The sequence below is a fragment of the Rhinoraja longicauda genome, chromosome 25 (genome assembly GCF_053455715.1).
Source record: "Rhinoraja longicauda isolate Sanriku21f chromosome 25, sRhiLon1.1, whole genome shotgun sequence".
Classification (NCBI taxonomy): domain Eukaryota; kingdom Metazoa; phylum Chordata; class Chondrichthyes; order Rajiformes; family Arhynchobatidae; genus Rhinoraja; species Rhinoraja longicauda.
The window spans coordinates 6,250,593-6,278,257 of record NC_135977.1 but is presented as its reverse complement, the minus strand read 5'-3'; the positions used below and the strand labels follow the sequence as shown (position 1 = coordinate 6,278,257).

The 27,665-nt window shown below is 43.0% G+C and overlaps 1 protein-coding gene across 3 annotated transcripts; it reads right to left on the bottom strand.

Annotated features, from left to right (window-relative positions):
• Positions 1–1,168: 1,168 nt before the first annotated feature.
• On the bottom strand, positions 1,169–26,452 carry tchp (trichoplein, keratin filament binding). 3 transcript variants are annotated; one of them, XM_078421365.1, is made up of 14 exons: positions 26,303–26,452; positions 22,901–23,093; positions 21,668–21,878; positions 20,056–20,112; positions 18,589–18,657; positions 16,095–16,268; positions 14,185–14,297; positions 10,255–10,321; positions 8,780–8,952; positions 8,162–8,243; positions 7,277–7,462; positions 5,419–5,562; positions 5,219–5,286; positions 1,169–1,632 (listed from the first exon to the last, which is right to left on the bottom strand). In XM_078421365.1, the coding sequence occupies exons 2-13, from the start codon at positions 23,089–23,091 to the stop codon at positions 5,254–5,256; spliced, it is 1,500 nt and encodes a 499-aa protein (XP_078277491.1). In that variant the 5' UTR covers positions 23,092–23,093; positions 26,303–26,452; the 3' UTR covers positions 1,169–1,632; positions 5,219–5,253. The 3 variants fall into 3 exon arrangements, with proteins under 3 accessions (XP_078277491.1, XP_078277490.1, XP_078277492.1); XM_078421364.1 differs by having other exon boundaries at positions 1,169–5,286; XM_078421366.1 differs by having other exon boundaries at positions 1,169–5,286; positions 22,901–23,065.
• Positions 26,453–27,665: the final 1,213 nt, after the last annotated feature.

Sequence of the window (27,665 nt, the reverse complement as noted above, 5' to 3'; positions counted from 1 at the left end):
GTATGTTTTAGAGTTTTTTTAGCTTGTTTTATATGGGGGGAGGGGGTGGTTTGGGAAAACCTTTTTAATCTCTTACCTCGAAGGAAATGCAAAAAAAAAAATCCGTATCGTATCTCCGTTCGCACTGTGGCCTAATTTCGACAAGCTGGCGGCCTCTTGCTGGAGATAGATTTGGGAGTTCCAACTGTGGGAGCCTACGGGACTTACCATCGTGGAGCTCGCGATCCTTGTCGGGGATCGACCTTGGAGCTCTAATCGCGGGAGCCTGTGGACCCTAACCAAGGGACCGACATCGGGAGCTCCAAGCCGCAGGAGCGTCAACCGGCCTGACACAGGAGCTTAGATCGCCCTGACCGTGGGAGAATAAAGAGGGAAGAAGATTGGACTTACTGCCTTCCATCACAGTGAGGAATGTGGGGAATCCGCTGTGGTGGATGTTTATGTTAACTCTTATGCAACTCTCATTTAGTACGGCTGTATGGTGATTCAAATATCACTGTACCTTAATTGGTACACGTGACAATAAAAGACCTTTGAAACGTATTATTGTTCTTTACCCATCACAACCCCTCTTTTATGGAAGAGAAAATTCCAGGGTCACAATCATCCTCTGGTCGACTGAAAGAGCACTGCTGAGGGTGGACAATACTTGTTCATTGGTGGATACAAGGAACTGCAAGTGCTGGTTTGCAAAGAAAGACACAAAGTGTTGGATCAGACAGCATATCTCTTGTATCCCTCATCTTATGGTTTCTGATAGTTCTAATCTGTTCCAACATCTGATAGATCTTCAACCTTTTCAGTACTAAGTGTGAAATTGCCTCTGGACTTATGCCCTTTTGCTTTTTAAAGTCTACTGCTCCAGCTTGGCATATACTCTAATGGGAGCATGTGAAACATCAAAGATTTTGCTACATTAAGGGCTGTATGTAAAGTACAGCTTTTGTATCAATTCTTATGGACAGCAATGACCATGTTTGATCATAAGATTCTAAGACATAGGAGCAGAATTAGGCCACTTGACCCATCGAGTCTGTTCTGCCATTCATTCATGGCTGCTCTATTTTCGCATCTCATTCTCCTGCCTTCTCCCCGTAACTTTTGACACCCTTGGTTCAACAGTTCAGTTCAACAGAGCTTTATTTGTCATTCGGTACCAAGGTACCGAACGAAACTACATAGCAGTCATACACAAAAAAGAACACAAGACATATAACCCCAACACAAACGTCCATCACAGTGACTCCAAACACCCCCTCACTGTGATGGAGGCAACAAAACTTCCACTCTTCCCCACGCCCACGGACAGACAGCTCGTCCCCGACCGACCCGCACAGTCCCCGCAAGGGGATGGAAGTCCCCGCGGCCGAGCCGCACCGGGCGCTGAAACGTCTCGCGGCCGACCGGGCGATGGAAGGCCCCGCGACCGAGCCTTGCGCAGTTAAGTCCCGCGGCCGAGCCGCACCGGGCGATGGAAGGCCCCGCGGCCAAGCCGCACCGGGCGATGTTAAGTCCAGCGGCCAAGCCACACCAGCGATGAAAAGTCCCGCGGCCGAGCCGCACCAGCGATGAAAAGTCCAGCGGCTGCTCGCTCTGTACAGTTTCCAGCAGGTAAAATTAGCCACAGCATCTCTGAATTAGAAAGAATTGACTGATTGGCTGAATTGAGTGAAACACATGCATGGAAATAGGCCCTTTGGCCCACCGAGTCCAACCATCGACTGCCTGTCCACACAAATTCTATATTATCCCACTTTTGCATCAACTCCTTATAAACCAGAGGCAATTTTATAGAGGCCAATTAACTGACAAACTTGCACGCCTTTGGGATGTTGGAGGAAACTGGAGCACCCAGAGAAAACCCATGTGGTTACAGAGAGAACATGCAAATTCCACACTTACAACACTTACAGGTCAAGATCAAACCCAAGACTCTGGCACTGAGAGGCAGCAGCTCTACCAGCTGCTTCACTGTGCTGCCCTAGAACTGAACATTTAGGGTGAAAATCCCTATTTCAAATGGCTGAAAATCTGTCATGAAAGTCAATGAAGACCAAGATCAGATTTTACTTCAATGTTATCAGTAGTCAAATAGCGTGGCAAGGTGCCCATGTCTACAATCACAATGGGCATGGTTCTGCTGTTAACCTGGTCGTAACCTGACAAAGAGTCAGCATGGTATGAGGGATGTGATATTACACGTTAACATTTAGCCAAAAATAACCATTGCACAATCTGATACAAGATATTTTATTTATGCAAAATTGATTATCATATTTCATGATTATTACCTCCTAGATCAAAGCATCAGGCTGTAGAAAGGCTTAATCTAGAGCCTAGAAGGCTTTCTTTACATTAACAGGCCAAACGTTATACTGCAACCATCAATACTTATTCAGCCTAAAAACAAGAGACACTGGCTACTCAAGCTGGATATCAGAGCCATGAGGAATACCAATCAATCACTTGGACAGATATGCCAGAAGTGTCATCAGAGGCCTCAATGGCCTGAAAATTTAATAGTTGCAGCCTTGCATTAGTGAAGCATCTGTGAATACCGGTTGCTGATAATTAAATAGAGATAGCTTTCACACTTAAATTAGCTGACAGATCCAGCTGGAAAGATAGAAATTTATGAATATTAGACAAAAAAAATAATATTAGACACCTATTGCTATGTACATAGAGCTAAGACACTCTGTATTTTACAAAGATGTTAGTCTCAACTTAATCCCCTCCCAATCTGCATTTGGACTCAAAATATAGGTCAGTGATTGATTTTAAATCCCTTTAACAATGCATCGTTCAACAAGATAATCCAAACCAAATGGCCAAAGTTGGCCGGCTTTATTGACACGATCCACTAAAATAACTGCAGGACGTTAAATAAATCCGATCCAATTTAGTGCTGTTTAAAAGTTACCCTGCTACAATCCAAATTTTAAATCTAAACTGTAGGAAGGAACTACAGTTGCTGGTTCACACCAAAGATGGACACAGAATGCTGGAGTAACTCAGCTGGACAGGCAGCATCTCTGGAGAGAAGGAATGGGTGACATTTCGGGTCGAAACATCACCCATTCCTTCTCTCCAGAGAAGTTGCCTGTCCCGTTGAGTTAGTCCAGCATTTTGTGTCTATTTTAAATCTAAACTGTGGGCTTCACTGGGGATTTGGTTCCTCTCTGGGCCTCCAGAGCCAACTTCCATGCTGAAAGTGAGCGATTGCTACTCAATTCAGTTGTAGATTTGATTTTTCCAATATTTGGCCATCAAAATAACTGAATGTAGCAAAGTAAAACGAGAACATGGTCAGAAGGAGGGTTGATTTATCCAACTCCTCACTACTGGCAGCCAGAACATGGCATGTCTTTTAACCTATTGAATGATATGGACCAGATTTCACCCAGGATGAATCTCACTTCTACCAATCACCAAACCTTCAATGGTTGGGCTGAATATTCTGTTAAATGATCCACTTCTGCAGGGAAAACAAAAATCGATTTCATTAAGCTGCTCTTAAAAACATCAGAAACTCAGCGATGCAAACAAAAGGGTTGGAGCACGTTATACAAAACGTATTTTAATGTTTGGTAATGTTTTTTAAGATGTTTACACACAAGGTGTTAGCTTCTCTCATGCTGTATTTTGCATCATGCAACCACTCGTGCACAATTCCACATGCCCAATGGCCCATTTTGTTTTACATCTGACTAGGTATGCCATTAAAGCCTGCCAGAGAGAATTCCGTTCTCCTTTCCCAACTCCTTTTATCTTCACAGAAGCACCAAAAGTAAAAAGAAACAAAGTGCTGGAGTAACTCAGCGGGTCAGGCAGCATCTCTGGATAGGTGACGTTTCGGGTCAGAACCTTTCTTCAGCCGAAGGGTCCCGACCTGAAACATCACCTATCCATGTTCTCCAGAGATGCTGCCTGACCTGCTGAGTTACTCCATGAAATCAGGGACCCTTACTTCTCCCTGCCTTCGAGTCGTTCAACTGATCGCGTTGTTTACATACCATTCTTGTTTGTCCTTGTATAACTAAACAGATGTTCATAAAACTTCTACGTTACAGAATCGTTGGCTCCATTTGGAGCCACATTGCTCTCAGGCCTGACACCACATTCCCGAAACAAACTCCATTCCAAACTCAAAGATAGACACAAAATGCTGGAGTAATTTAGCGGGTCAGGCAGCATCTCTGGAGAAAATGGATAGGTCTGAAGGAGGGTACCGATCCAAAATCTCACCCATCCATTTTCTCCAGAGATTCTGCCCGCTGTTACTCCAACATTTGATGTCTATCTTTGGAATAAACTAGCATCTACAGTTCCTTTTTAATTACATTTTATTCCATTTCAAACTCAGTCAGGCTGAGGAACAGATTCAAGGATGACACTTAAAGCCTCTTCCTAGCAATGAAAATTGTTTGGGGCCTGTGAAGCAGTTTAAGAAACAGACAGGTGCATGGATAGGACAGGTTTGGAGGGATATGGACCAAATGCTGGCAGGTGAGACTAGTGTAGCTAGGACATGTTGGTCGATGTGGGAAGGTTGGGCCGAAGGGCCTGTTTCCACACTGTATCACTCTATAACTCTATGAAGAATCATGTACTCGCCACAAGCCAGCAATTTAGAGAAGTAGGTGCCATCCTTCCAGACTATAGGAGACTGAGAAATGACATTGTAGAGATGTAAAAGGTCGTGTATAGATAGGGGGAATGCACATAGTCTTTTTCCCAGGATGGGGGAATCAAGAGCAAGGAGACATAGGTTTAAGGTGAGAGTGGATAGATTTAATAGGAACCTGAGGTACAGCTGTTTCCACACAGCGGGTGGTTGGTGTATGGACGCCAGTGGAAGTGGTTGAGGCACGTATTATAACAACATTTGAGGGACATTTGGACAGGTAAATGATAGGAGAGATTTAGAGGGATATATGGATCAAACCCAGGCAAATGGGACTAATGTAGATGGTCATCAAGGTCAGCATGGACGAGCAGAGTTGAAGGGCCTGTTCCCACACTTTATGGCTATGACTGAAATCAAGTTCAGTGAACTTCAGCCTAAATTTCCTGATTTTACACGTTGACATTTTTTCATCAAAGTTTGGTTACAACAACCAAGACAAAAAGGGAGTAAAGGCTTGACTCTCTTTGCTTTGTCATGAGGTCAACGAGGGCATTTGTACCAGTCAATTCGTTCCAAGAGAAGACTCACACTTGACAAGTACTTTTGTAGTTCCTAGTTTCTTGTTATGTCCAGGCTATTCGTGGCCGATGCCAAGTCTAGGAAATAAAAATGAAACAAAAACAAGTATTACAATATTTATACTGAGTGTCAGCTATTCCAGAGATTCAGAGACACGTTATTTCCTAGCACAGCCATTACAGGCACCCAGGTTCAAGGTGTTCATTTACCTTGGGCTCGTATCCTTGCTGCCTCATCCGCTCAGCCTCACGTTGAAGCATCTCTTCTTGCTGCCTCTCTGCCAGCCTCTCCTCGTTTTCCTCCTTCTGGTGCCGTTCCAACTCTTCCAACGCCTTCCTCCTCCGTTCCTCAACCTTCATTCAGAAAGAATAAAAAATAATGCTAGGATTTATCAGCCCATGTTATCCAACACATTGGCTTTGTTGCCAAGATAATCTACTCCCGTCTACCTGCACGTGATCCATATCCCACCATTCCCTGCATATCCTGGTGCCTATCCAAGTCTTTTAAATGCTTCTACCTTATCTCCCTCCACCGCTACCCCTGGTAAGCTGAATCCAGCAGCCACATTATGAACAATGCTCTGCAAATTTCCTTTAAACTTTGCCCCTCTCACCCTAAAGCAATTTCCTCTTGCCTTTGATATTCCCACTCCTGGGGAAATGGTTCTGAATGTTTACCCTCTTTTTGCCTCTCATAATTTTATATACTTCTATCAGGTCTCCCCTCAACTTCTGGCATTCCAGAGAAAACAATCCATGTCTGTCCAACCTCCAGTTCATGTGTGGCCTCACTTTGGCAAAGGAGGGGTCCCAGAACAGAAACGTCAGTGTGGGAATGGGAAGGGGAATTAAAGTGGTCAGTAACCGGGAGATACAGTTGGCCTTGGCGGACCAACCGCAAGTGTTCAGCGAAACCTTCGCCGAGTCTACACTTGGTTTCGCCGATGTACAGGAAGCCACATTGGGAACACCAGATGCAGGGATCCCAGCAATCCTTCCAGGTGAGACAGAGGTTCACACGCACCTTCTCTAACCTCAATAAAAATCCAGGTCTAACTATAGATTCTCTGGCTGGGGAAACAGCTCTTATTACCTATTCATCAATCCCTCTCAGAATCTTGCACATCTCGATGAAATCATCTTTCGGTATTTTACACTAGAATACTAAAGGCTATTGTGGTCACACTCTCCACAAAGGACAACTGCCACATTCCTAGAATCAAAACTGCACAGATTTCTCCAATTCCCAGCAAGATGTCAACCCCCTTTATAACAGACATGCCATTCACCCTCCCAATCACCCATTGTATCCTCAGGTTAACTCTCATGAATCACCACAACCCTCTACACCATTTGCTATTTTTCCATTGTCCAAAGTTAGCTAATATTATTGATAGCATGACGATCCTTTGGAGGAACATTTGCTATCTAGCTGTTCACGATCTTTGGGAGCAAGAAATAATCAATGTGCATTGCCACAGTGTAATTTAGAGATACAGCATGGAAACAGTACCCTTCTGCCCACTGAGTCCACGCCGACCATCGATCACCCGTTCACTCCAGTTCTATGTTAACCCACTCCCTACACATTGGGGGCAACTTTATAGAGGCCAGTTAACCTACAAACATGTCTTTTGAGGGGGGGGGGCAAATACGGGAGGAAGCCGGAGCACCCGGAGGAGACCCACGCAATCACAGAGAGAACGTGCAAAGTCCATATAGACAGTACCTGAGGAAAGGATCAAACCCAGGTCTGTGGCATCGCAAGGTGCTAGCTCCACCACCTGCGCCACTTTGCCTCCCAAGAATCAAGAATGTACAATGTTTCTGTACTCACTGTGCATTTCCAAGGTAAATGAGGTGATTAATACAGTCATACAGCACGTAAACAGGCCCTTTGGCCCAACTCGACCAAGATGCCATGTCTAAGATAGCCCCATATGCCTGCATTTAGCCCATATCCCTCTAAACCTTTCCTATCCATGAACCTGCCCAAGTAGCTTTTAAATGTTGTTGTAGTACCTGCTTCACCTTCTTGTACTTCATTGTCCGTATTTCAACAAACCTGAGCTTCCAGCTCCTGCTTGCGGGCCGTTTTTTCTTCTTCCTCTTCATCTTTCATGCGCTTTGTTGTCACCTTCTCTTCCTCCAACTCCTGGATCAGCATCTCCCGAAGCTGCACAGATTCCTCCTGAGCGCGCCGATTCATCTCGATTCTCTCCAGTATTTGCTGCTGTCGGCCCACAAGGACCTGACAAACGGACGTCACGTTAAATACTGCTTCTAGTTTAGTTTTATAAGAAAATAACTGCAGATGCTGGTACAAATCGAAGGTATTGATTCACAAAATGCTGGAGTAACTCAGCAGGTCAGGCAGCATCTCGGGAGAGAAAGAATGGGTGACGTTTCGGGTCGAGACCCTTCTTCAGACTGATCTAAAACAGTTTAGTTTTAGATCAGTTTAGTTTATTGTCAGGAACAGTGAAATGCTTTTGTTGCGTGCTAACCAGTCTACTGATTCCCCAAAACAATTACGATAAACTGTGCTGAGCAGGTAAAGGATTCTTTCGAGTTTAGTCTTCCAAATTTAATCCATAAACTATGGGTTATTCCTCAAATTCTTTTCACTTATGCTCTCTTTGGGTAATACCTGCTATCTTACTCCTTTTCTGAGACAGAACTACAGGGAATATTAGCGGGAAATTAAAGGTGTCCATTCATGTTACATCATTTTGTTTCAAAGCATCAACAAAAGGCCAGTCAGCATTAGAACAATAATTGTCGAGAAGCCAATATTTAATTTTAAAAATAGCTAAGACCCTGAACATTCTTTGTTGATGGAGTGTTGAGAGGCTGAGAGAAATTATTCTAAGATACAATATCTGCATACTCAACAACATTAAAATCGTTAAAAATTGGATAAATCGAGGGAGGAAAATTACTTTCTTACCTCTTGCATTAAGCGCATTCGTGCTTGTCTCTCTCTCTCCCACTCCTCCTCTCGTTTCTGCCACATACGTTGGGCCTCCTCCCTGGAAACAGAACACATTAAAAAAAAAAAAAATTGTGCATTCATGATGCATCCTATAGCTTCAAATTGCAATGGCATTCCAAGACGCAATGAACTACTGCACACTGATTACTGCAAAGTGCTGGCATTCAAAACCTAGTTGAGGGCAGAATTTCAAAGTTAACCCCACCATAAACCCAGGAACCCAGCTTTAAAGATACTGCATGGAAACAGACCCTTCGGCCTACCGAGTCCACGCCGACCATCGATAACCCGTTCACACTGGTTTTGTTATCCCACTTGCTCATCCACTCCCTGCAAAGTAAGGGCAATTTAGAGTGTTAATTAACCTACAAAAAACAAAACATGTTTGGAAGGAGGAAATCGGAGCACCCGGGGGAAACCCACGTGGTCCTAGGGAGAACGTGCAAACTCCACACAGATTGCACCCGAGGTTAGGATCCAACCCTGGTCTCTGGCACTTTGAGGCTGTTTGCACCATGTGACATTGCTGGCCAAATAATAGAAGCATCGTCTGTAAAGTGATGATGGACAGACCTGAATATGGTGTCCACCTCTGCCTCTCGCTCCCTCTCCAACTGGAGCTGCTCCTCGATGACTTTCTTCATCCAGTTTGCGTCAGCTATGGCCCGTTCTCGCCTTGCCGACTGCAGTTTCTGGTCCACCTCGTCTTTTTCGATGAGCGATGCAAGAAGTTGGCGATCCATCTCCTGTGAATTAAAAACGGTTCAAAATAAAAAGTCAGGCAATTCAAAAATAGCACTGAAAGCAAAGTCAGCAAAGGGTCCAAATAATGTACCCAAAAAAATGCACAGCCAATACAGAGTTTGATTGCAAAAAAAATTCTCATTGCAATTTTCTTATCTTTACAATAGAAACACTCGACAGTACTACAGTACATTTTAACTCATTGCCCAGCAATAAATATATGCAGCATTTTGAAATTAATAGTAATTATTCCCTCTGCTATGTCAGACTGCAAAAGTGTGCAGACTGTTCCTCCACTCAGTTGTCTGAACTATTTTTACTGTATGTCAGTAAAACAGGCATGGATTACAATTGCCATTTGAATAGTCGTTGTTCTAGATGATCTGAAGCTGACCTATATGCACCAGTTTTTACACAAATCAGCTTTTCCCCCATGTACCACAATATACCTGAACTCCATTATTTTGTAGATTGAAGATCTGCACCTATAAATTCCTCGGATAAGGTGTCTATGACAGCCATATCGATGAGCTATCAGTACGTTGTAACTGATAAGAACAGTCCCATAGGCATGTAACCAGTTACAAGAGCTGACAGATTCACCTCCTGGCCATTCTCATTCAAGATACATTAGAAGTCAATGGAAAAAGATAAACTACACCCACAACATAAGAAACAAAATGAGTCAAATCACACTGTTACCAAATTACCTAACGTTTTATCAAGGTATTTTTGAGGTTGGATAACTGAATGATTAACTATTTCGTAATTTTAGAGATGCAGCATGAAAATAAGTCCTTTGGCCCAGTGAGTCCAAGTTGACCAGCAATCAGCTGTACACTAGTTCTATCCTACACACTAGGGACAATTTACAGAAGCCAATTAACCTACAAGCCTGCATGTCTTTCGACTGTGAGAGGAAACTAGAGTACCTGGAGAAAACCCACACAGTCACGGGGAGAACGTGCAAACTCCGTACAGACGGCGCCCATGGTCAGGGTCAAACCCAGGTCTCTGGCACGGTAAGGAAGCAACTCTACCACTGGGCTGCTGTGCTTGCTCTTAATATAATCTATTTTTACTTAACTTTAAGCCATAAGGTTCTGTATAACTCACAGCACTTCCTGAATTTGCAGTATACATTTCCTCAAGTTGCTGAAATAAAGTGATGTCTTTACTTTGCAACCTTCATTTATTTCTCTCACCTTTTGTGACAAGCTTTAAGAAGTCATCATATTCAAGACTGATCTATTGGTACAAGATTGCTCATGAAATGTTATAAATAGTGTAAGAGGAGCTATTACCAACTCTTCCTGAATCTGCTGAGCGCGCCTCCTCATCTGAGTCTTGTATTGGCGGTTCAGTATCCGGCTGTAAAGGTGAACAAAGTTTTCCAGTTTTCAGTTTAGTTTATTGTCACGTGTACCGAGGTACAGTGAAAAGCTTTTGTTGCATACTAACCAGCCAGCGGAAAGACAGCACATGGTTACAATTGAGCCGTTTGCAGTGTACAGATACATGATAAGGGAATCGCGTTTATAGACAATAGACAATAGACAATAGGTGCAGGAGGAGGCCATTCGGCCCTTCGAGCCAGCACCGCCATTCAATGTGATCATGGCTGATCATTCTCAATCAGCACCCCGTTCCTGCCTTCTCCCCATACCCCCTGACTCCGCTATCCTTAAGAGCTCTATCTAACTCTCTCTTGAATGCATTCAGAGAATTGGCCTCCACTGCCTTCTGCGGGCTGTTTAGTGCAAGGTAAAGCCAGTAAAGTCCGATCAAAGATAGCCCGAGGGTCCACGATGAGATAGATAGTAGTTCAGGACTGCTCTATGGTTGCGGTAGTTGTCTGATAACAGCTGGGAAGAAATTGTCCCTGAATCTGGAGGTGTGCGTTTTCACACTTCACTAGTTAGCATGTGGAAGTTGTTTCTAGAGAAAGTGTGGATTCATTCAGAAAAGCTAAAAAGGAGACCAAGAAGAAAACAGCCTCTCCACGATCAAAGATAGCCCGAGGGTCCACGATGAGATAGATAGTAGTTCAGGACTGCTCTATGGTTGCGGTAGTTGTCTGATAACAGCTGGGACTGGCACTGGCAATATAGACCTAGCAGAAGTATAGTGCAGCGGAATCAATTACAAAAGTAAGGAAGTCTAATCACAATGGCACAAGGCCCTTGGTGAGATCACAGCTGGAATGGTGTACAATTTGGACACCTTATCCATGGATCTACTTGTCACAGAGGGAGTGCAGGGAAGATTCATAAGATTGGCTAATGAATGGGATGGATGGTTTGCCAAATGAGAAGAGATTGACTTGACTAATGCTGTATTCTCAGGAGTTCAGAAGAATGAGAGGAGATCTTTCACTGAATGCAAAGTATACAAGTAATGGCAGAACCCTTAACAGCATTGATGTGCAGAGGGATCTTGGGGTCCATAGCTACTTGAAAGTGGTAGCAGAAGTAGATAGGAGTGGTAAAGAAGGAATGCAGTATGCTTTCCTTTATAGGTCAGGGCATTGAATCTAAAAGTCAGGAAGTCATGTCGTAGCTTTATAAAGTTTTGGTTAAGCTTCATTTGGATTAGATAGGGTAGACAGACAGAACCTTTATCCCGGGATTAAAATGTCAAACACTGTAGCTTTAAGGTCAGAGGGGGAACGTTTAAAGGAGATGTGCAAGGCAAATTGTTTGTTTACACAGAGTGGTGGATGCTTGAAACTACCAGGGGTGGTGGTGTAAGTAGACATGATAGTTGCATTTAAGAGGCTTTTAGATAGGCACATGGCAATGCAGGGAATGGAGGGATATTGGTCACATGTAGGCAGCGGAGATTAGTTTAACATGACATCATGGTCGGCGCAGCAATTGTGGGCTGAAGGGCCTGTTTCTGTACTGTATTGTTTTTATGTTAAAACAGCCAATTTTTAAAGTGCTGGACAGATTAGATGCAAAGAGGTCATGCTCAGTAATTGTGTCAAGAGTCCAAAGGCACAGATTGAGATAATAGGCAGTTTCGGATAGAGAGGAGGAGAATATTTTCACTCAGAGGGTTTTGACATTCTCCTATTCACGTATAAAGCCCTAAATGGACACTCCCCCCCCTACATCAAAAATCTTCTAACCCCCCTCTCTAACTCCAGGTCCCTCAGGTCGGCCGACTTGGGGCTACTCACTATCCCGCGGTCTAGGCTTAAGCTCAGGGGTGACCGCGCTTTTGCGGTTGCAGCTCCTAGACTGTGGAACAGCATCCCTCTCCCCATCAGAACTGCCCCCTCCATCGACTCCTTTAAGTCCAGGCTCAAAACCTATTTCTACTCCCTAGCGTTTGAGGCTCATTGAGGAGGCGCTGTGAACTGTTTGCGTGCTACTGTATGTTTCTTTTTTTTTCCATTGGAACCTAATCAGATGTACAGCACTTTGGTCAACGTGGGTTGTTTTTAAATGTGCTATACAAATAAAATTGACTTGACTTGACTTAATAGAGTGGATTAACGGTTAACAACTTGAACCTAGCCCGATGGGACCAGACTACTTATCAGATTCAGCTCAAGTCACTTTTGAACAAAATTACAAGTCTTTTTGGTTTGGTCAAGTTGGTCCAGGCTAACAAATATTTATTTTTAAAACATAATTCCCCTTTGATTTTAATGCTGGGTGGCAGTCTAGATGTCTCTGCAGAGAGAGTGTTTTTTTTCCACCGGAAGGGAACATAAAAGGGACTGAGGCTGGGAGCTGGCAAACAGCAAATATAAATCATTCCACCAAATTGCAATCCAAGAGAACCGCTCTCAGAAAAGACCACTCAGAACTGACGGAGTCCCGAGCCAGAGAAGCAGCCTCGGCATGGTGGCGTAGCGGTAGATTTGCTGCCTTACAGCATCCGAGACCCGGGTTCCATCCTGACTACGGGTGCTGTCTGTACAGAGTTTGAACTTTCTCCCCATAACCTTTGTGGGTTTTCTCTGGGGGTTCCTGTCTCCCACCACACTCCAAAGACGTACAGGTTTGTAGGCTGATTGGCTTGGTAAAATTGTAAATTATCCCTCATGTGTGTAGGATAGTGTTAGTGAGCGGGGATCGCTGGTTGGCGCGGACTCGGTGGGCCGAAGGACCTGTTTCTGCACTCTATCTCTAAACTAATCTAGACTAGAGAATCGGCAATTCCTTCCATGTCTGATAACGTGACTGTAGCCAGCACTGATCATGTGTCGGGATTAGGTCAGAAAGGACTTTAATTTTGTATGCAAGCAGAACTCAATGCACAATATGATACAACTGAAGGCGATGCGATTTTCAGGCTAAGAGAACTGACCTCCACCGGCTTAAGTTCCAGTTTACACACAGGTGATTAGTGGAGGTCAGTCGTCTCAGCCTGGAAAACACTACAGAAAAACACGAAATGCTGGAGCAACTCAATAGGTCAGACAGCATCCGTGAGGGGAATGGATAGGTAACATTACGGGTCGGCGCCCTTAAACAGACTGAATGTCAACTGTTGCTTCTTCACTGCAAGATCTCCTCGAGTCATGGTTCTAGGTCCAAACAGCTTCCATTGCTCTCTCAATTATATATTTTTGTTTTACAATGGCTGTTTCATCATTTCATGAATCATTTGACAAGGTGACAAGATTGTGCTGCAACTGAGTAACACAAAACAAGTTCCCAAAGGTGCATACGAACACAGAATAAACCCAAGTGTAGTGACAAAAGATTAAGATAGTGAATACTGTATAAACATGACAAGAAATTTGAAGTTTGCTAAGAGAGTGGGGGAAGGCACAACTAAATTAATTATTGCGCAAAAAAACCCCAAAAGGCTGGAGGAACTCAGCGGGCAGGCATCATCTGTAGAGGGAATGGACAGATGGTGTTTCCGTTTGGGACTCTTCTTTAGTCCATTTTTCCACAGATACACTGCCTAACTTACTGAATTCCTCCAGCGCTTTGTTTTTTTTTGCTCAAGATTCCAGCAACTGCAGTTTCTTGTGTCTTAATTATTGGGCAGAGGAAAGAACAGATCAGATTTTCTCAGTTCAGGCTTTATAAGAAACAGGAAAAAGTGTTAAAGAAAACTCAGGGTCAGATAAATCACCAACCTTTCAGGTTTGGAAGAAATCAAACTATTTTAAAGAGATTGAAGATGAATAACAGATCTTTAAACATTACCAGGAAGTATCTCCAAAAGGTAACTAAAATGGGCTATAATATTGGTTCAATACTTACCCCAACTCCGATTTCTTTCGACGCTGTTCTAACTGTTTCCTTTGCTCTTCCAGCTCCTCTAACTCCCATTGCTGTTTCAATAATTTCTCCTGTTCGATCTTAAGTTTCTTTGCCTAAGGATAGCAAACAGACCCAGTGCTAAATCAGAACTACACAAACGCTCACTGAAAATGCCCACGGTGAAGGTAAACAGTTGTTGAACAACGACCTTTTTACATAAAATGAAACAACTCGCAAAAAGCTCCCTTGACATGCCAAGGAGTGATCACATGCAACAGGGCTAGAAAGAACAGCCCTAAGCCAGTGACATTATGCTACCAAAATAAAATTTAGAACAGGCAAACACGGTAAATCTTTCAGTTCGTTCACACTGGGAGAGATAACCAGAGATGATCTATGGTTAATAAAAAAATTCTCATGTTTACCGATGTTATAAATTATTACTGCATCAGGTTTTCTCAGACACTACCAACCTTCAATACTTTTTAAAAGTATCTTTTCTTTATGTAAAAGATTGATTGTCAATGCTGGAAGATTATTTCACCACACGAGACATCATAGACACCATCCAAAAAATAAAATCCAGGCATGCACACTTTCTAGAAGTGGTCACCAGGTAGCAACCAAGAGCAGCAGGCTATTTAAATTTCCCCAAAAGTGCTGGGATTAGCAAAAAATAACTGCAAAAACTGGAAATCTGAAGAAAAAAACACATTGCTGCAAATATTCAGCGTTGGAACGCATATGTGGAGAGATAAAAGTATTTGATTTAGATTTAGAGATACAGCGCAGAAACAGGCCCTTCGGCCCACCGGGTCCGCGCCGCCCAGCGATCCCCGCACACGAACACTATCCTACACCCACTAGGGACAATTTTTACATTTGCCCAGCCAATTAACCTACATACCTGCACGTCTTTGGAATGTGCGAGGAAACCGAAGATCTCGGAGAAAACCCACGCAGGTCACGGGGTGAACGTACAAACTCCATACAGACGGCGCCCGTAGTCAGGATCGAACCTGGGTCTCCGGCGCTGCATTCGCTGTAAGGCAGCAACTCTACCGCTGCGCCACCGTGCCGACATTTAATGTGTACGAAGGAACTGCAGATGCTGGTTTACGCCGAAGATAGACACAAAATGATGGAGTAACTCAGCGGGACAGGCAGCATCTCTGGAGAAAACGAATAGGTGATGGTTCGGGTCGAGACCCTTCTTCAGACTGAGAGTATTTAATGTTCCACGTTGGTAGCAAGTTCTGATTGAAAGTCCAATAAATAATATATTTTAATTCACAAACAATGGGAAAAGCTGGAGAGAAAAAAAATGGGAATGTGGAAGGATGAGGACTGAGAAAAATGGAAGCAAATAGTGGTGCTGCCAGCTGCAAGAGAACCATGAGTGTTTGTGAATTGCAAATGATCTACTGTATATGGAGGAGATGTAAATAGAAGATGTATGAGGACAGCAGACAGAAAAACAATGCTGGAATACTGAGATATACTAGGCAGTAGTTGCTGGAAATCTAAATTCAAAGATAATGCTGAAAGTACGTCTGAGAAAAGAACATTTTTGCTGCTTCTTCACAATCCTAGAACCCTCTACCCAAAAGCATGGAAGAGTATCCTCACCAAAAGGATGTGACTGTCCAAGAAGGTGGCTCACCAACACATTTTCAAAGCTAATTTAGGGATGAATAAAAAATGCTAGCCTTACCGGCTACCCAAAGCCCTGAAAAATGAATAAATAAAATTCAGATAGTGTAGATGGGCTATTGCATGCTAGCAGCAGCTCGGAGCTGGAATGTACTGCACCTCCTGTGATGTAAGTGTTGCATTAAAAGCCATGTGTTGTATTACAGCGTTGGTATGATCACTTCATTACAGATAGCCCTAAGCAATTTGGTTCTTACCTCAACTTCCCGTAAACGCAGTTCTTCCATTTGCTTGAGCAGAATTTCTGCCTGCTTTATGTCTTCCTGCTTTCTCCTCTCCTCTTCCTGCTTTATGCGTTCCATGGCCAGCCTTCGTGCAATTTCGTAGTCATTCTCCATTCTTTTCTTCTCTACTGACTCTGCCTCTTCTTGCTAAAGGAAATGGAAAAGCAAAACGGGCTAAAATGCGAGTTGTTTCTGTTTTGGAACCAACCTCAAAATTCTGTCTTTCCCTTGTATTGCCCAGCAGAACAGTTAGATGAGTTTCAGTTTGAGTTTAGTTTATGGCGCGTGTACCGAGGTACAGTGAAATGCTTTAATTTCCTGCTAACCAGTCAGCGGAAAAACAATACGTGATTACAATTGAGCCATTCACAATGTACAGATACATGATAACGGGAATGTCGTGAAGATATCAAAAATGTCATTCAAGGTCTTAAGTAAAGTCGACCTATTAAACTAATTTTGTAGTCACCATTTGCTCTCCCACACGATTGATGCACATTAATGCCCGATTATGGTCAGGGTAATGGCACAGTTTTACTCATCTGGTAGCTTTAAATCAGATTACCAGGAACAAGAACTGTAAAGCGAGAGGCCAATTTGCACTCACAGTCCCAATTTCAGATGGGACCCAATTTCAGATGGGATAGCTAGAGGTAGTGGGTTTTTGGAACTGATATTGCTTCAATAGTATCTTGCTTAAAATGCAGAGCTCTCAATATCAGCCCTCTACCACAATGGGCAAAATCATGTCATATTGATCCATCATTTATGCATCGTAACGAACCATTTAGTACGGGTTTGTACGGATCCCATACGGATTAGTACAGGTGTCAGAGGTAATGGGGAGAAGGCAGGAGAATGGGGTTAGGAGGGAGAGATAGATCAGCCATGATTGAATAGCAGAGTAGACTTGATGGGCTGAATGGCTTAATTCTGCTCCTATCACTTATGACCATATGATTTAACATAATTTCAAACAGTAATCAGCACCACTGCTGCCAGGGTTGTTTAGGCCACAAGCCTGACCCTAGATCTTCCAGAATGTAGGTGGGGCGGAGGAAGGAGAAACAGATTTGAAAAGAATGAAAACAAGAACCTCTTACATACAGGGGAGGGAAGGTGTCCTTCTGGGTGGGAATCTTCTTTCAGAGAAGAAATGTAAGGGGCATCCTGGCCTTTCAGATTTCACAGCAAAATCTACAACCCATTCATACTGATGTACCCAATCATCAAGTCTAAATTTCTTTACAGTAGTATGTGCCTTGGGAGATTAATGTGTTATTTTTTTAATACAAGTGTTACCAATTTAGAACTTTTGTTTTGATAATGATTCCAGAGAAATTATTTGGGAACAACAAAAAAACAACCTTCCATGTGCCAGTTTTGAAAACAAAATGAATTCCCAATGGTTTTTAAGGTGAAAGACACATTCTTCGTGCTTCATGGATAATATATTAAAGCATACATTGATACTGTTTGCCCAGAGAGATAGGAACGATTTCTAATGTCAGGAGCACTCAATAAATAATCACCTACATGAAATTGGAACGTCCCTTCCACTTCATTTCATATGAAACAGGTTTGAAATAAAGGGGGGCTGGTTTGTTTAGCAGCACTTCTAGCTAACCCATACAATGAAGATTAGCCAGGCCCCAATTTCCCCAAGGAAACAAATAACATCACACTTTTTCACCCTTAGGATTTATTTCTGTGATGGAAAAAGCTACGAAACAGACAGATCCAATACAAGTGGATGTAATTTAGTAGATAACAAGTCATTTGTATTATCGGTCAAAAAAGGAAAATCACTGATGTATGAGAGTGTTTTTCTTATTTTGTATGAGATAAAAACTTATACTAATTCAAAAATCGATATGGTAAATGGCATTATTACCATTGCATTGTATGTTCATGTGGTTATATAATTTAATCATTCACATCTGGTCTACGCTCAGCAAGAGTTTATCTTAGAACAGACACAAAATGCTGGTGTAACTCAGCAGGTCAGGCAGCATCTCTGGAGAAAAGGAAATGCTTCTGAAGAAGGGCCTCGACCCGAAACGTCACCTATTCCTTTTCTCCAGAGATGCAGCCTGACCTGCTGAGTTACTCCAGCATTTTGTGTCTGTCTTTCGTTTAAACTAGCATCTACAGTTCCTCCCTACACAATAGTTTATCTTATCTGCCTTGTGAAAAAGGTTGAAGAATTGTGTGTAGAAGATACACCTGGTATGAGAAGGGAATATTATTAACACAAGGTTAAATTTGGGGCAGCATTGGCCATAAAACAAGGATATTTAGATTGCTATTTGGAATGAATTAGCAATCCTGCACCCACATAAAATATCCAAGATAAGGCTCTAAGAAACTTATAATCAGACCCCAATTTGAACCACAATTTGAGTCTGCATCACTTGTTTTTTTGGTTCAGAGGATTGACAATATCAAATACTAAAATGTTGTTTACCTGTCGTTTTTCTGTAACCTGTGAATGCCAGCTGTTTGTCACGTGTGTCGTGTGCAAATCTGACTGGACCTGTGTTCAAAATAAATGGCAAATTTAAAATTAACTAATCACTAACATTTCACTATATCATATATGTCATCAGGAAAGCAGAAGGCAAGATAAATATGTCTTGAATTTTATTTTCATCTTAACAAACCTTAAATTCAGAATACTGTTATAATTTTAAAAGGAATTCCATTGTGAAGAGGGCACCAAAGACTATCATTTGTGGACCTAATTCTAACAAGATCATATGCCAACCTAGGTTGTATTCTGAAAAATAGGTTTTGCCGGAATAATTCATCAGACATATTTTTCTTCAGTGATATGCAGGTAGTTCTACTGTAATGCGATTGTTGCATTCCTAAGAAACTGTATCTCATATAATATTGTGGGTTTTTAAAAAAAAGGCATCAATGGGAAAATTAATATAAGTAACTTGGATGAGATTTCAGAGATGCAAGTGGAAGCGTGCCATAATCCAATGTGAATGCCTCCAGTCGGAAAGGGGAAACCTTCAATGGTCAAGTCAAGTCAATTTTATTTGTATAGCACATTTAAAAAGAACCCACGTTGACCAAAGTGCTGTACATCAGTGCAGGTACTAAAAAAAGAACATACAATGGTACACAAACCTAACAACGTACAGGTATGTAGGTTAATTGGCTGGGTAAAATGTAAAAATTGTCCCTAGTGGGTGTAGGATAGTGTTAATGTACGGGGATCGCTGGGCGGCACGGACTTGGTGGGCCGAAAAGGCCTGTTTCCGGCTGTATATATATGATATGATATGATATGATAACACATACATAAACAGTTTACAGCACTCCCCTCAGAGGGCCTCAAAATGCTAGGGAGTAGAAATAGGTTTTGAGCCTGGACTTAAATGGTAGAGTGGGGGGGGTCAGGGGGGAATAACTCTGAAAAGGGAACAACGTCTATCCTCCATGCCACACTTGAATCCAAGCCTGGAGTCTCCCTATTTACATCCGCTTAACTATTTTTGCCAGATTCGCCTCACAACTAGATCCCATTTCTCAGATAAAGACCAAAATTTAATTTGTTTCACGCTGCAGAGCTCTGAACTATGAACGAACATTTAAGCTATAGAATTAGTTTGCTATCACTTGTATTTTTGAAAAATCTCTATTTGCTTCTACTCAGCATAGACTCAATGTACTTTATTCAGCTTGAGACTGCTGACCATCAGGCCTTCCAGAGAGTGACATGAAGCGAAAACAGGAACAAACACCTCAGACCAATTTCTCCTGTTTTTGATGATGCAAGATGCTGTTGCACCAAAAAAAAAACACAAAGTGCATCTCCGAGGAACGTGGATCGATGATATTTCGAGTCGGGTCTGAAGAAGAGTTACTCCTGCACTTTGTGTCTTTCTCCCCCTGTTTTTGAGATGACCTCTTTACTCACCTGACGCAGTTCGATATTGTTCTTCCTCCAGTGTTCCTGCAACAGCTCTTCAGCGATCTGAGAAGAATTGTAGAAATGTTTAGGCTGAGTTAAGTAGTCCCTCAATAGTAAAATTTGACATTTTCAAATCTGAAATTTTCTAACAACAAAATGCTACTTCATCCAAAGAAAGCAAAGTATGAAAATTTCCATTCACAATGCTAGAAGCACCATAATCACAGGAATCAAATAATTATCAGGTGCACATTAAAGATGAAGGATTTACACTTTACAGTTCCTCTGATAGTTTAGAAAGTGAACCTGCCACACAATGTGATATTTTGATATCGTTCAGTTCTAAACCTTTGCTGTTGTGTTCAATTAATCTCAGTCAGGTTAAAAGTAGGAGAGCTCCAGTTTATTACTGTGCCCCTACCTGAACTTGGAAGAGAAAGGTTCAGCTTTATTCACCACCTTAGTTGTTACCATGCAACTTCTGTTGACATGTGAACATCAGCTATATAGAATTTCTGGCCACATTTCACCAGCAATCTTTTTTTGAATGGATATCATGCTGACACACAGGGCCTTAAATTTCTTGATATATTACCAAAAAGAAAAGTGACTGCCTGTTTTCTCATTTTCTGAGCACTCATGAGTGAAACACCAGGCATTCAAAATATACATTTGTTCAATTTGTGGGTTTGTGATTTAGCAAAGGTGATCAAAAACAAATACACTTCCTGTGTTAAATAGAGAAATGTTGGTTCTTACTGTCTTGGTTCTCCTGGAACGAGTGTGTCAGTCTTTATAAGGGAAGAAACCCTTTTTTTAAAAGGTAATTATTCCAACCATAATGTGAATTCTCCTGCAACTACTTATCATGTGAGAGTTTTTCCCCCTTATTGAATTATAGCGCATAACACATTGTATATTTCTGCTACCACTCCTATAAAGCTTCTTGGAATGTATTTGCTTTGTTCTACACTTTGCTAAGTAAAGTTCTGGTGTTCTGTTGGGGTTCTCAGATAGGCACAGATCTTATATCAGATTTCAGCCTGTAACTCACTCCCAACATTGAGCATTTATATATAATGCACTTAAATGCACTGATTACATTACAATCAGTAACCCACTCAGGTATCCATTCTTCTTCTTTAACGCATTGATTAGATTACAGCCTGTAACTCATCCCAAATCACCATGCAGCAGTGCACTGCCACTTGTATTCCTTGATACTTAGACCTTGACAGTGAATGTCATCAACTCCCAATGTACACACACACACTACATTTTCCAGCAGCAGTCCATAAAATGGCTAATTCTGCCCTGTGCATTACATGCAAATGCCAGTACAACTGCAATGCACTCGTTCCCAATGGACTAACACTAGCTTAACTGGCAGAGACCCGTGCCTTAAAAAAAATTGCAGATGCCAGAAATCTGAAACAAAAGTAGAAAATGCAGAAACACACAGTGGGTCAGGCAGCATCTGTGGAAGGAAAAACAGTGACAACGAGTCCTGAACGAAACATTAATTGTTTCTCACCATGGACCTGAGAAGTTTCTGTTAGAATCAAAACAAGGCTATTCAGAATCCCTAACCCGTTTTTACAGTAAATCTAGTTTCTACCTTCTTCCTACGTTCTTCACGTGCCGATTTCATTTCCTCAGTCTTCTCTTTTGCTTCCTGTACAAAACAGGCTGCATCCATCTTTAGATCACGGAGCTGTGCTTCAAAGAGGTCTTGTTCTTCTTGCAGTAAACTTTGCAGCTTTTGCCGTCGTTGCTCCAGGCTTTGCAATTTTTCCTCTTGCTGGCGATTTCTGTGGTATGCCGACATACTGCCAATGAAGAATGGTGTGCCTTAATGTCTCTTAATCATAGTCAGAAATGTTATTCTTTTGAAATAAATATAATCCCAAAGCTCTTATTAATTTAACTGAATTGCTAAACTCGATACACATTCTATAAGCACCATGAAAGAAAATGGCTCTAATCTTGAAGATGTCAAATGTTGTTTTTGTAATGTAAAAGATAAGCAGGGAATTAAGATTGTTTTCACATTTAAGATTAAGTCATATTTGCAGGTCACATAAAATAAAGCTGCTTAGCTCATGCTAACTCATTGTCAATCAGTTTAAAAACAAAAATGTACAACATATGCTAATATGTTGTCTAGTATTATATTTAGTTTAGTTTAGAGATAAGCGGGGATAACAGGCCCATCGGCCCACTGATTCCATGCCGATCTTCGTTGATCAGTATGGGTGTCAGGTTATGTGGAGAAGGCAGGAGAATGGGATTAGGAGGGAGAGATGGATCAGCCATGATTGAATGGCGGAGTAGACTTGAATGGCCTAATTCTGTTACTATCACTTCTGATCATCGATCGCCCATTCACACTAGTTCTAGGTTATCCCACTTTAATATAATCACTGTGATTGGGTAACTACACCATCCAATCTGACACAAGAGTATACAGATTAGATATGAGATGGATTTGATCTGTGTTTATTTTACTTTAGTTAAGTTTAGGTCACTTTGGTTAAGAGATACAGCGAGGAAACAGGCCCTTCGGCCTACCAAGTTTGCGCCATCCAACGATCACCAATAGCTGCTTCTATTCGACACACTAGGGATGCTGCCTGACCCCGCTGAGTTACTCTAGCACTTTGTATCTTTTTTTTGTAAACCAGAATCTGCAGTTCCTTCTTTCTGCAATATAGATCCACCACCTATTACAGGATATTTAAATCTTTCTAAAGAAGATTCTTTGTCACTCCCAACTCAAAAATGGCTAAAACACCAGGATCTCAATCATTGTTTACTTCTTAATGCAAATCCCATGACTTGTGGTTTCTACCTTTGCTGGTAAGATTGTCTAGAGCTCCACTGCGCCTGTTTATTGCTCCGCACGTCGTGTGTTTTGAAGTACTGACGATGGAGTTCCCACTGCATGCGAATACGTTCCTCCTGATCCCGCTGACGAACGATTTGTTGTTCCAGCACTCGATTCCTGGTGCTCCATCTAGAAGGGATTGTGGGCAAAGCCATGTCTGGAATCAAACCAAAGTTAGCAGCCAGGTGACATTAATAAAATGCATGGTATCACAAAATGCATGCTGCAGATCTGAATTTTCATTATACTCTTACTTGTCATACAAACACCAACTCCGAAATCATATGTGACAAAAGCCTTTGATAACATGCTCAAATGTCTTGTGTAGGAAGGAACTGCAGATGCTGGTTTACACCGAAGATAGACACAAAATGCTGGAGTAACAGCAGGAAAGACAGCATTACCAGGAGGAGGTGGCTGATCTGGCACTCTGGTGTCAGGACAATAGCCTCCTCTTGAATGTCAAAAAAACTAAGGAGCTGATTGTGGACTTTAGAAGGGCTCAACATCCAAGGACGTACACGCCACTGGAGCTAAATGGGTCTACTGTGGATAGGGTGAGCAGTTTCAAATACTTGGGAGTCCACATCAAAGAGGATCTGACATGGGCAACGCACATTGCCAGGCAAAGCAGCGACCTTTACCACCTTAGACAGCTGAGGAAATTCAGAGTGTCTCTGAGGATCCTTCATTGCTTCTACTCTGGGGCTGTAGAGAGCATCCTGTCCGGCAACATTACAGTCTGGTTTGGGAACAGCTCTGCCCAGGACAGGAAGGCCTTGCAGAGAGTAGTGCGTTCGGCAGAACGCACCAAGGGAACTATGCTCGCTCCCCTGCAGGACCTATACATCAGGAGGTGTAGATCGAGAGCAAGCAAGATTATGAGGGACCCCTGCCACCCCAGCAACGGACTGTTCCTGATGCTACAGTCAGGCAAGCGCCTCCGCTGTCACGCTGTGAAAACGGAGTGGATGAGACGGAGTTTCTTCCCACAGGCCATCAGGACTGTTAACTTTTATAACTCCAGGGACTAAATTTTGTCTTCTCTGTATTAACTTTTATTTATATGCTGTAACTGTAATTCTTTTTGTGCACAATCCGCAGGCATTGCCACTTTCATTTCACTGCACATGTATGTGACAAATAAACTTGACTTGACTTGACTTAATCTCTGGATGGAAGGAATCCTATCCAGAGAGGCTGCTTGCCCGCCGAGTTACTCCAGCATTTTGTGTCTGTGCTCAAATTTCTTGATGTGATTGTGTTGAGAAAGATTGTGTTGAGGAAATTATTTATATTATAAAATTCATAACAGAGTTCAGTTCTTCCCTTAGTGAAGATTGCAAAAATTCATTTCAAGCAAGGATAACTAAACAATAAGCATTCATGTGGCCCTGGCTCTTTCTTCCCTGTTACAGTCTAGTCAATGAGACCAATATTAATATACAAAACAATTATGCTAGATTGGGGCAGTAAGTCAGTCATTCCAACAAGAGTATTGATATCTGCCTTCAGTGACCCACTGCTTGGCCAATTTTCCATCATTATCAGTAATTGTAAAAATTATCTGAATTGGTAAAGATGTTATCTAAATATAGGTCAATTCACTAGCCTTGAAGAACTTGCTTTATTCGTGTGTTAGTTGTATCAAAAGTTAATTACCGAAATGGTTAACAGTTGTCCTATTTCTCCCCAGATTCCAGGGTAATTATTGTGCGAAATTGTAATGCATGTTTTCTCGCACTGTTGAAATACAGTTACAGGCTTCAAACCACAGGAGAGCAAACTGAGGTTATTAATTTTGAATGATTACAATCCGTAAGGCTATTGGCATACATTGATGCAGTTAATGCACTGCATTAACCCTACCGTGCCTCCAAAACTTGCACTAAAAACGGCTGGAGGAATTAAATGGGTTAAGCAGCGTCGGGGATGGGGAAGGGGGTGCAGAGGGTGTTGGGGAAGGAAGTAATTGTCAATGTTTTGGGGTAGAGTGACCGTAGTGTCAACAATTCCTCCCACCAAGGTTGCCTGGTGTACTGAGTTACTCCAATAGAGATACAGGAGACTGCAGATGTTAGAATCTTAAGTGTCGCACAGCCTGACATCTAGGCACTTCAATCTGCGTTGGTATCACAAAATGCTGGAGTAATTCAGCGGGTCAGGCAGCATCTCAGGAGAGAAGGAATGGGTGACGTTTCGGGTTGAGACCCTTCTTCAATGTGCGTTGGTCTATGTTGCCTGTCTGTCCCCTCCCCAGATGCTGCCTGACCTGCTGAGTTCCACAAAGCAGCCACAGCCAGACATGAAAACAGCTTTTTTTCCACGAGTGATAGATCTACTCAATAACCAAAGTCTGTAGTCTCTTTTTTGCTCTGGTTTATTTTCACCCACATGTTTAGACCGTAATGTTGTACCCTTATTGTTTTGATGTGGTTATGCTTTATTCTTAATTGTTAACTGTATGTTTGTGTTGTCATTTGTGAGCGGAGCACCAAGGCACATTCCTTGTATCTGCATACTTGGTCAATAAAAGTATTCATTCATTCATTCATTCATTCATTCATTCATTCGTTCACTTTGCGTTTTGGTCCACATCCCTGTATCTTCAATTCCCTGTGTCCTGCTCTCCCCTTATTGTGAGAAGCGGGAAATGTGCATGTAAGTGGGGAGTGAGAGAGGAATGGAGAGGAGTGAGGGAGAAATGGAGAGGGAGTGAGGGAGAAATGGGGGGGAGTGAGAGAAGAGTGGGGAGGGAGTGGGGAATGAGTGGGGAGCGAATGAGTGAGTGTGGAGGAATGGATTGAGTGATCAAGGGATTGAGGGAGATGAGGAAGGGTGACAAGGGAACTGAGGGAGGTGAGGAATAGAGGGGATGAGGGGAGAAGTGGGTGAGGGAGAAATGGAGTGAGTGAGTGGGAAGGAATGGAGTGGGGAGTGAGGGGGGATGGAATGAGTGGTGGAGGGAGGTGAGGGATTGATGGGGGCGAGGAAGGTGAGGGAGATGAGGGAGGCGAGGGGGGTGAATAAGGGGTGTGAGTGAGGGAGGTTAGTGAGGAGGTTAGTGAGTGAGGGTGATAAGGGGAGTGAGGGAGGTGAGAGGGTGAGTGATGGAGGTGAGGGGGTGATGGGGGAGGGATTGAGGGGGTGAGGGAGAGATGAGGGGTCGATGAGGGAGGCGAGGGATTGAGGGGGTGAGGAATGGAGATGAGGGGGTGAGTGAGGGAGATGGGAGGGAGGTGAGTAGGGTGAGTGAGGGAGGTGATGGTGAGGGGCGAGGGAGGCGGCGCCAGGCCACCAGGCCCCATCACCCGGGGCAACCCCGTGCGAGAGCCTCCCGCCGCTTGGCAAAGACAAGTACCGTACCAGAACGCTGGACGTGGACGCGGCCGCTCGGCGATGAAAGGGAGCTCCGTCCTGCGGCGATCTTTAGTTTTATCCCCAATATTTGCTAATCGCGACCGTTTGCCGGGGCGCGGGCCGCGTCGTTCATGGCAACCGCCAGATGTACGGTACGGTGCCTGCCCGCAGCCAACGCCAGTGTCCCGCCCCCTGGAAACCGCGCTTTCCACACACACACACACAGGCAGAGGGCGAAGCCAGGAGGGGAGGGGAGGGGACTGCAGACGCTGGTTTACACCGCAGGTAGACACAAAATGCTGGGGATAACACAGCGGGACAGGCAGCATCTCTGGAGGGAAATGAATGGTTGACGTTTCGAGTCGAGATCCTTCTTCAGACACGAAACGAAACGACACTCATTCCTTCTCTCCAGGCAGAGATGCTGCCTGTCCCGCTGAGTTACTCCAGCATTTTGTGTCTCTCCACTTCGGATTAAACCAGCATCTGCAGTTCCTTCTTACACAAACAATAAAGCCTATTGGGCACCAAAGTAACAATTGGTGTTTGGGACCAGAGAATGTAGGTGAGGTCTTAAATAAATACTTATCAACTATATTGAGAACCAGAGGACACAGGTTTAAGGTGAAGGGGGAGGGGAGGGGGGGGGGGGGGGGAGAGATTTAATAGGATCCTGAGGGATAACATTTTCTCTCAAAGGGTGGTAGGTGTATGGAACGAGCTGTCGGAGGAGGTAGTTGAGGCAGATACTATCGCAACGTTGAAGAAATATTTAGACAGGTACATGGATAGGATAGGTTTAGCGGGATATGGGCCAAACGCAGGCAGGTGGGACATGTTGGTCAGCTTAGGCAAGGGACATCATAATTGGAGAATTCATGAAGGGGGATAGTGGAATTCTAGCACAAACTACCATTGAAAAGGAGAAAGTATTAAATGTTTGGTGGACTAAAGATTGGATAAATCCTTTGAACCTGATCCCAAGCAGTTGTAGGAGGTGAGGGAAGAGAGTGCTGATGCACATGATCAATATCCCTCTATTCCCTGCATGAACATGTGCCTTTCTAAATTCCTTTTAAATGCCACTATTGTATTTCCCACTACCATCACCCTTGGCACCGTGTTCCAGGCACTCACCACCCTCTGCCTGCACATAACCCATATCCCTCAAATTAGCATCATGTCCATATCCCTCAAGTTAGCATCATGTCCGCACTGACATTGTGGGCCGAAGGGTCTGTTACTGTGCTGTATTGTTCCAAGTTCTTAAATAAAAACCAAGAAAAGAATAAGACAGATAAAAATACAATACCTTCATAAATCATTTAGAGGAACCGCCTTGAATTTTATTTAGAAATATTTTAACCGA